Source organism: Sturnira hondurensis, unplaced genomic scaffold (assembly GCF_014824575.4).
Source record: "Sturnira hondurensis isolate 20B ecotype Veracruz unplaced genomic scaffold, ASM1482457v3 Scaffold0006413, whole genome shotgun sequence".
Lineage (NCBI taxonomy): Eukaryota > Metazoa > Chordata > Mammalia > Chiroptera > Phyllostomidae > Sturnira > Sturnira hondurensis.
Window position 1 is genome coordinate 10565232 of NW_028079044.1, and position 10541 is coordinate 10575772.

At 39.1% G+C, this 10541-nt stretch overlaps 1 protein-coding gene across 2 annotated transcripts in view; it reads left to right on the plus strand.

The window, feature by feature from the left end:
• The window catches only part of REL (REL proto-oncogene, NF-kB subunit), a 39061-nt gene extending 36357 nt beyond the window's left edge, over positions 1-2704 (plus strand). For both annotated transcript variants that reach the window (XM_037047983.1, XM_037047984.1), the window contains exon 10: positions 651-2704. In XM_037047983.1, coding sequence (XP_036903878.1) covers positions 651-1435 — 785 coding nt within the window. In that variant the 3' untranslated portion in view covers positions 1436-2704. The remainder of the gene's footprint in view (positions 1-650) is intronic.
• Positions 2705-10541: the final 7837 nt, after the last annotated feature.

A 10541-nucleotide genomic window follows, 5' to 3' on the forward strand; every position in this document is an offset into this window, starting at 1 on the left:
ATCTGGCCCTTTATAGAAAAAAAGTTGCCAACTTCTTATTTAGATCATTCATCCAGGGTTAATTAGAAATCTTTTTCATGTTACATTCTGAATCAGTACTGATTTTTTCTAGGTTAGTATGTATAACAATGTAAATAAATGTGTAAATAAACAGAGTCCTTAATTTTTTTTGACTGGGAATGTATAGTACATTAGTGTTATATCTTAATACAGCTTAGAAAGTTAGGCAGTGGACTTTCAATTATCTCTAATGAGTTCCTCCATTGCTCCATTTTTTTCTTAAAAGTGGAGAAATGACGTGATTTTGGGCTATTTAGAGTTCCACTAACTGAAATTCTGATATTCATCTTTCATTTTTCAAAAATACCTTCATAGGACCTCAGGAGATAGATTTTCAAATTTAACTGGAATGAAATTATCTATGCCAAAATAACAGCAAAATTATTTATGAGTATTTGTAAAACAGTAAGTGTCACAAAATTGTTTTGTACTCATGTAATAATTTTAGTGCTATTTAACATTTTATTTGAAATGCTACTCAGTGTCCTTAAATTTTCTTTATTAACATGTTTGTACGATTTCTAGATATAGTTCTTTTTCCAGTTTTGTTCATTTCAGTTTCGTAAGAATATATTTTCTCTTCCCCACAGAATCCAACTTGTTTTCTCATGGCGCAGCTTTGGCAGAAATGCCCAGGCCTTCGGGAGTTTCCAGTCAGGCAGAGCCCTACTACTCCCCGAATGTACCCGTGCCCGGCGCACTGCCACATCATCCTTCAGCCATACCCACAATGGTACCTCAGTCTTCTTCCAGCTGGTCCTCCGTGGCCCACCCCACCTCATGCTCAGTCAGTACAAATCCAATGAGTAGTTTTTCAGCAGGGACACTTCCCTCTAATTCACAGGGTATCACACCATTCCTGGAAATGCCTCCTATGAGTGAGATGAATGTTTCTAATCCTTGCCTTTATAACAGTGCTAACATAGGCAGAATGGAAGCGTCACCCATGTCATCAGCTGACTTATATGGTATTTCTGATGCCAATATGCTGCCTAACTGCCATGTGAATATGATGACGGCCAGCAATGACAGCATTAGGGAAACCGATAACCCAAGACTTGGGAGCATGAACATCGAAAGCCCCTCCTGTAACTCAGTGTTAGACCCAAGAGACTTGAGACAGCTCCATCCGATGACCTCTTCCGCCCTGTCGGCAGGCGGCAGTTCCAGTGCTGCTGCCTTTGTTTCACAGTCGGATGCATTTGAGGGATCTAATTTCAGTTGTACAAATAACAGCATGATAAGTGAGTCGGGGTCTTCCAATGGTGCTAATGCAAACAGCCACGGTTTCGTTCAAAGTCAGTATTCAGCTATTGGCACTATGCAGAATGAGCAGTTGAGCAACTCATTTGAATTAGACTTTTTCTCCAGTTAACTTGTAAGATTTAAATAGTGATTCAAGATTTAAATCCTTTTACATGTTTGCAGCCATTTTAATATTACCTACATAGATGCAGTATTTTATATTTCCCTCACCAAGACTATAACACAGGAGGATTTGGGGATTTGGTTTTCAAATTATAATGCAAAAATTTCTTGGTTAGAAAGAAGTGTAAAACTTTGAGTGTATAAGAGAGTTTTTTGACAGTCTTGGCTCTGGAGCTCCTAAAATTTTTCAGGATGTAAATAAGAGATGAATCTTCAGTGCTGAGGCTGCCAGTGAAAGAGAGGGATGAACTCACTTTCTAATTTCAAGCAGAGCTGGAGAAAGTTCACCATTTACAGATGACTCTTGCTTCGAGAATAGATTGATCCACACAAACTGAACTTTCAGGCTATGATGCTGTGTGGAATCCTACGTGCGCTGCAGGTTTATTCAAACTAGTGCCCATTTCAGCCTACACACACCCATGATTGACCGTAGGAAGTGTATAATGCATCTGTGACGTGTTAAACGTTGAATAAAATCTGTTTTATTAAAAAAAAAAAACAAATTTGGAGTATATAAAATACAAAGTTGGAAACTGCCAGAAAGGGAGCCTTCCAAAACAGCAATTTAACGGGGCTTTAGTGCTTTCTTCTTTTGAAACATGTGACCTGACACTGTGTGTGACAGGAATTGTGTCTTTAGAGTTTCACCATGTTTCCTCAGAACAAAGTGAAGAGAACATTAGCTCCGGCTTTTCCAAATATGCTTTTTTATATTTCTTTTGTAATGTATTAATGTATTCTTAGTTAAATGAATTGATATTTGCTTTTGAGCAAATTTAAGGTAAAACTTGTAATGGCTATGCCATTGAAAAAATAAACTCATTATTTTTGAGGTGCATGGGCCAAGGTGACCCCTAAGGGGTTTTTCTGAGGCTTTTTGGAGTTTCTTAGATTTATATGTAAATCAGAATTTTTTTAAATGCTAAATTGTATCAAGGCCCTTTCCAGGTATGGGAGGGTCTCTACTTTTTAGACTATTTAAATCCATACCTTTAAAATTGCTGATGATTTTTGGACCCGACCCCAATCTCAGCCAGGCTGCAGTTGGCCTTATCAATGCCTGCAGCTTAAGCCTTCTCTCACACGATCTGAATATCTTTAAGACTGGCTATTCCTTTTGCATATTCTTTCACTCATGGCATTACCATTTACCCTGCCATCCATATTTAAAAGCAACTTCACACTCATACTTAGTCATCAAGGCCTTTTAAGTCTACCTTTAAAAAATCTCTTGCATTTGTTCCTCCATTCCTGCTAAGTTCTTTTTTTAAGATTTATTTATTTATCTTTAGAGGGGAAAGGAAGAAGGAGAGAAATATTTTTTTTAAGAGCGAAGTGATTTTTTAAAATATATTTTATTGATTATACCATTACAGTTGTTCTATTCCCCCACTTCATTCCCCTCCACCCGCACACTCCCTCCCCCACCATTCTCCCCCCCTTAGTTTATATCCACGTGTCTCAGGTTCTTTAGATTCTATATTTCCCCCACTATTCTTGCCCTCCTCCTATCTATTTTCTACCTACCCTCTATGCTATCTTCTGTGCCTTCTCCCCCCTTCTCCTCCTCCCACTCCCCTGTTGCTAACCCTCCATGTGTTCTTCATTTCTATGGTTCCACTCCTGATCTAGCTGTCCTCTTGGTTTGCTTTTGTTTTAGGTGTGGTTGTTAATACCTGTGTGTTTGCTGTCCTTTCACTGTTCATATTTTTCATCTTCTTTTTCTTATATAAGTCTCTTTAGCATTTCATATAATAAGGGCTTGGTAATGATGAACTCCTTGAACTTGACCTTATCTGAGAAGCACTTTTTCTGTCCTTCCATTCTAAAGGAAAGTTTTGCTGGATAAAGCAATCTTGGCTGTAGGTCTTTGGATTTCATGACTTGGAATACTTCTTTCCAGCCCCTTCTTGCCTGTAAGGTCTCTTTTGAGAAATCCGCTGACAGTCTGATGGGGACTCCTTTGTAGGTGACTGTCCCCTTATCCCTTGCTGCTTCTAGGATTCTCTCCTTCATTTTAGTCTTGGCTAATGTAATTATGATGTGCCTTGGTGTGTTCCTTCTTGGGTCCAACTTCTTTGGGACTCTCTGAGCTTCCTGGATTTCCTGGAAGTCTATTTCCTTTGCCAGACTGGGGAAGTTCTCCTTTATTATTTGTTCAAATAAGTTTTCCACTCGTGGCTGTTTCTTTCCCCCTTCTGGTACCCCTATAATCCGGATGTTGGAACGTTTAAAGATGTCCTGGAGGTTCCTAAGCCTCTCCTCATTTTTTTGAATTCTCATTTCTTCATTCCTTTTTGGTGGGATGTTTTGTTCTTCCTTCTGGTCCATTCCATTGATTTGAGTCCCCGTTTCCTTTCCATCACTATTGGTTTCCTGTGCATCTCCCTTCATTTCAATTAGTTTAGCCTTCATATGTTCCTCTAATTTGTGACTATAATCTACCAGTTCTGTGAGCATTCTGATAAATAGTGTCCTGAATTGTGCTTCTGAGAGGCTGGCAATTTCTCGGTCACTTAGAGTTATTGGCTCTGGGACTTTGAGTTCTTCTTGCACCATCTTTTGGGTTGTTCGTGCCTGTTCCGTAGCAGGATCAGAGCCGTAAAGTGTTCACTAGAGCAGGGCAACTAAGTCACTGGGTTGTGGCGTTGTATGTGGGGGCGGGGTCAAAGAGGGACAATGGCTTCCCGACTGCCGCTGTGGCCCCGGCACCGCAGCCTCCACCGTCACCAGGCCTACGCGTTTCATTCCACTGCACGCGAGTGTGCCACCGCCGTCAGCCCTCCACCACTGGGTTCGCCTCCTGGGGCCTGTGTGGTCCGTCTCACTGTGCGCGAATGTGCGACCGCGGTCAGTCTGCCCCACACCCCGACTGGTTCCGGGCTGCCTTTGCGCCTAGGTCGGGGGATCTGTCCTGCCCGACCCAGCTCTGCTGCTGGCTCCGCCCCTCTTATGTCCCCATTGAACAGTTCGTAGTTGTCGGACTTCCGTATAATTCCGTTTTCTGGTCTTTGGGTGTGTCCTAGTTCTCCAAACCTTTGTTGTGTTCAAACTTGGTTGTGAGAGAAGGCACAGTGTTTCCACCTATGCCTCCATCTTGGCGGAAGTCCAGAAGGAGAGAAATATTAATGTATGGTTGCCTCCCATGAGTCCCCTGTTGGGAACTGGCATGCAACCCAGGTATGTGCCCTGACTGGGAATTGAACCGTGATCATGTGATTCACAGGCCCGAGCTCAATCCACTGAGCTACACCAGCCAGGGCCATTCCTGCTAAGTTCTTAGTGTAGGCTTTCACTCTTCTCCCCCAACGAGAATCTGTTTTCCATATGCTCCAGTTAAAAATAGCACTCCATTCTTTCTTATTCCCTATTACACAGTTGTCATTCCTCAAACAAATTTTATCAGGCCGCTGGGCCTCCCTGCTTTTAACACATTTCCCACTCCACCTGTGTTCTCCTACAACCACGGCACCTAGTCTTTCAGGCTGGGCCTCCCTCTGTGAAACTTGGTCCTGCCTGCCTTGTTGAGGTGCAGCTTTGTACATCCCCCAATGGCAGAACTCCGCGTTGAATTAGTCATTTAAGTTTGTCTCTTTCGTCTTTGGGACTTGTTCATCTTGCACAGTCCCTGGCATAAATGGTGCTGAATATAAATGGTACTATTATTAGGGAGTCAAAGGTGATGTAGGAGTGAGTATAAAAATGTGGACAAGGATGCGGTTCTTAAAGGGAAAGGTACTTAACCTGTAAGGAAAAGCAGCCGCCATGCCAAGATTATCGAGCTTGTGAAATAGTTCACCTCTGCCTCCATATTGTCAACTGTGTTAGGTAGAAATTTTACAGTTAGGATTGTTTCATACGTCTGATCTGGCTGCTTCTCTCTACTGTAGGTGGCAGGTTTAATTTCAGTCCTCCCCATGTGCACTCACCCGGCACTTCACCCTTGCACAGACACCAGAGTAGTCATGTAATCAGTCACATCACGTTTCTTACAGTCTGATGTGCAAAGCACCGTGCTTGGTGCTTGCTGCAAGTGATATTCGGGGGAATGAGACAAAACTCTTTTTCTCAAAGACATCAGTCTTTTTTTGAGGGATAACATGTAAAGTACATAAAGTGGACTAATTTTACAGCTTCATGAATATTTACATACATAATCGTTCCCAGCACCCCAGAAGTTTCTTTTGTGCCATTGCCAATCTGTGTACCCCTCAAACCCCTATTCTGATTTTTATCATCAGTACCCTCTCTTAATAGACTTTAAATTGGTAGCTGGGCTTCTCTACTCACACCTGAACAGAAACAGCTGGAGTGTCATTTTGTAAACTAACACTTCAGGAAAATGAATTATGCTGTCCATGTTAAGAAAGACTTGGAATTGGTGGCCCAGGCTACCTAGTAGCACCAAATAAATTGTTATAAGTTGGTTTGTTGAGGGATTAAAGAAATTTCCATGGGATGTTTCAATAGCATGGAGAAATGAAAAGGACAGGAAATTTTTAGTCAGACATCTGGGTTTTAATCCTCAGTTGTGTTACTTAGAAGTTGTGTGATATTTAACAAATCACAACTTCTATGGACCTCTCTCTTCAGATACAAAATTGCAGCTGATACCCAGCCTCCCTACCTCACAAGGCTTGTTGTATTGAATAAAATAATGTGTAAGAAACACTGTAAATTGTATAGTGCTGATCAAGTATTGTTAATAAACCATCTGTATTTGTCTTGTGGCCCCTATTAATCTCTAATCCAAGCACTCCTTCCAGTGGCAGAGAAAAATCACCATGGATTAGGCTTCCATAGTAGGAATTCTGAAATAGGTTTCTCTTCAGAGTGGCCAGCTATTTCCCAGGTGTGGAGGACCATCGTTTGGCCTTATTCTTTCCAGAACGACTTCCTATTGTATAGCAAAGATAGGCCAGTTAATGACTCCCAATTCTGAAATTCTGTGACTTTTAAATTTCTTAGCCAACATTGATTATGAATCAATAGTAGTATGACTGTCTTCCAAAACAAGTCATCATAGCTAATGAAGTTATCACTGTAAGATTTCTTACCTGTTTTCAGGGGTTGAATATGAAAGGGGCAAACTTAGGATTTTTATCAAATATAATAGAAAATTTATAGGCCCATCTGAGATATGCATGAGTTGCCTGTATCCAGTTTTATGCCTTTGTTTATTTAAGACTTAGTTGAATTAATATTTTAACTGATATATCTTGACAGAATTTAGTTAAAACTCAGGCTTAACATCAGTGGATAAGATTGAATCTCAAAAGTAATCTTGTCATTTTTTAATGCAAACCAAAGTTTATACCTACCTCCAAAAGACTCCACCATGTCTGTTACCCTCATTAATAAATAAAATACAGATATAATTTATAGACAGTTTTTTTTTTCAATCCTAAATGTCCGTGGCTTCTGGAAAAATACTGCCTGCTAGAAATGATCTATTTAAAAGGAGTGGAATCTGTCATACTCCAATGTTCTAACCACCTGCTTCTCCAAGTTGGTGCTTCAACAAATCACGTTTTTAGGGATACCAGCAGGTAAATAAAGTGAAAATTGGTAAAAGTATCAAATATTCATCTTCCCTATTTTCCTCCTTGAACTTTATTGTCAAACCATTATAACTTTGTATAAAATGGACTAAGAATCAGGTCAGGTTGGAGTCTTTGGGATCCGTTCGTGGAATTCAATCCCAGGAGACTTCACTGAAGACACACTTGATTTTACTGGGTCATTAGCTGAGAATATTGGTCACTGGCACACAGTTCAGGGAACTCAGGATGAAATGGCAAGGAAAGCACAATCGAGTCCTTGGGTGAAGGGCATTCTTAAATGCATGGTTCAGACCAGATGAACCCTTTAGAAATGATTTGTTTTAAAAGAATGTACTTAAAAATAATTTTAACCAATGACTGTAGATCCTCATGGAATGGTACTATTACTATATTTTGGGGCTGTTGTAGGTATGTTTATATATGCTTTTTAGTGACTAATGAATTTGGATGCACTGGAAATTTTTTTAAAGTTCTCAAGTACTGTTTAATTATTTAATTATTAAGTGTGGCATCAAGATGCAATTATTTTTAAAATGTCAATACCTTTTATTGTACAGAATATTGCCTCTGTAATATCTTTGTAAACAAGTGATTTTTTTTCTTGGTAATACAATAAATGGAAAAATTCTAAAAATCCTTACTAAAATGATGTTGCTGTTTGACTTTAAATATATCAAAGAGCCCTGGCTGGTGTGGCTCAGTGGATGGGGCGCCAGCCTGTGAACCAGGGGATCACCAGTTCTATTCCCAGTTGGAGTGTATGCCTGTGGTGTATGTAGGCTACGGGCCCCGGTTGGGGGGCACATGAAAGGCAGCCACACAGTGATGTTTCTCTTCCTCTCTTGTCTCCCTGCCTTTCCCTCTCTCTAAAAAAATAAATAATTTAAAAATCATTTTAAAATATCAAAGAGATTTTCTTTGCATCTGTAGCATCTTCCTCACAGAAAAAGCTAGTTTTGGTTGCTTAGCAACACTAGGCATTTTAACGAAACACTATAGTTGAATATATATATATAACTGACAATATATATATTGGCAATATATAACTGCCCTGTGAAATGACAGATAATTTTACAGAGTACTAAAATGCTTTTTCTAAAGGTTTTTATTTTCTGCCTTCCTGACTTATTTCCTGCCTGTTTCTCTTCCTTCCTGAAAAACTGAGGACAAGTCATTCACATATTCTGAGCAAGGTACAGGTAGGCATTACCACAGTGGGCAAAGGCACTGGCCCAGTGTGGGATTACAGTTTATGGAGCCCGAGGAGAACATGTGAGGGTGGTAGGGAGGAGTGTCTCAGTAATCTGAAATGAGAGTGCAGTGATCAATTATTTACGAGGGGGAATGATCTATTAAGTTAATTTAGTAAAGCTAATGGGAACCAGATTTCTCACTCTCAGAGAAAGAAATGACAAATGTGGAAAGGGAGAGAAAACTAGAGTAAGGTTGCAATTGGAAGTACTGGTATAGCTCATAGTTTCAATATATGAAAGAAGTCCATAGAGGTGCCCTGAGCAGTGTGGGCTCAGTTGGTTGGGCATTGTCCTGCAAAGTGAAAGGTCGTCAGTTTGATTCCTGGTCAGGACACCTGCCTGGGTTGCAGGTTCGATCCCAGGTTGGTATGTGTACAAGAGGCAATGGACTGATGTTTCTCTTACTTTTTCTCCCTCTCTCCCCCTCTCTCTAAAAATAAAAATCTTTTTAAAAGAAGAGTACATAGAGGTAAATGTGTGTGTGTGTGCGTGCCATGCAAGGGCTTGGGCGCGGCAATGCCACACAGCAATGAGCATACCTAGTGCCCACATTTTGGTCTCCAAATATTTTCCACTAAAAAGAACTGGCTCCTTATAGTGAAATAGCCCACTCTAGGGCTGGTGAAGATGAAACACAAGATGAGCCTGGAGTGTCTTTTTGTATTAGAAACAACTAAGAACATCTCTCCAATGATGGGGACATGTCAAAAGGATACAGGACTCAGTCTGATGAGGCAACCAAATCAAATCAAAACATGAGTAGCAAATCATAACCAATCAAATAAAACAAAGCTATGAATTTACAAGAAGGAAAAGTTCTGCCTCATTGAGAACCTAGTTCTATGGAATGACAACCAATAGTTAAAGGAATTAGAAAATCATTTGGAATTTGACAATCATTGTGGTTAAAATTGATTCAGTTGAAAATCTTCAATGAATGCTAATACTAGTAAGTGAAAGTTGGATGGTTCTCTCTATGTTTACTAATCAAAGTGGGGGAAAAAGTAGAAGGGCTTGGCAGACACTACTTGTATTAACTGATCATTGGTAAAAGCACAAATTAAAATTGTGTGACACAATTATATAAAATTTTTATATAAAGATAGTATCATTTTTTATAAGACACACGAAGAAGATACCATCTCTTTTGTGTTATTCTTGCTAGAAAGGTACAACCCAAATCTATTAATGAAACACCAGGCAAACTCTAATTGAGGAACAAACTACAAAATAACTGTACTGAAATCATCAAAGTGTTTAAATAATGAAAGTCAAGGGAAAATGAACTGTTTCGGGTTGGTAGAGACTAAAAAGACAACTAAGCGCAAAGCATAATCCCTTGACTATGTAATATCAGGTTAGTTCCTGATCTTGATGGTTACACTGTGGTGAATGAAATAGAACAATGACCTTGGCTGTAGGAATTATACACCAATGTATTTGGCATGATAGGCCATCACTGGCTCAATAGTTCAGGGAGAAAAGTTTCTTGGCAGTTTTCTTGTAAAACTGGAAATTATTTCAAAATGAAAAAATCATAAAAGTAATATTTTTCATAATAAAGGCACCCCTTAAGAGAAATTAACTCAGAAAAGCTTGTATAAAAATTTATTCTCCTATGTGGACTTAAAAATCAAAGAACAAAGCTCCAAAGGAAAATAGCTACCTAAATAAGATGTTTTTCTCTTTGGAAATGGAAATTTAACTAATAACTTTATTTTACACAATTTGAAAATGCAACCAGTTATCTTATTTAGGAAATTTTTCATTTTCCCAACTTCTATTTATTCATTTTTACTTTTCCAGGTATTTAGAGTTGGTATTTTTCCTAAACTAAACCACAGACTATATTTGGGACAGAAATGTTAAGCAGTACAAATGACCCTTTCTCTAAGTATTATTTAAAAGATTTAATTTAAAGCAATAAGAGAGCACAAAACTAATTTTAAAATGTTTTTATACAGGCAAAGCAAACTAAAAATACTTTGATTACTTAATGTTATGAGTTGTGCGCAAACAAAGATCTACATTAATTTGTGGCTCATAATTCTACGAACATTTGGAACAAGTACTTACAACTAAAGTTTACTCTTTTCTTGAAATTTTGCATAACCCCAGGGATAGAAATTTAAGAGACAGACGTCTAGATCAAGCTGGCTAAGGGGGTTCTTAAATCTCTTTTGTAGCAAAATTTCCCCAGAAACCAAGAAACATGCACACAAAAGTTCTTACC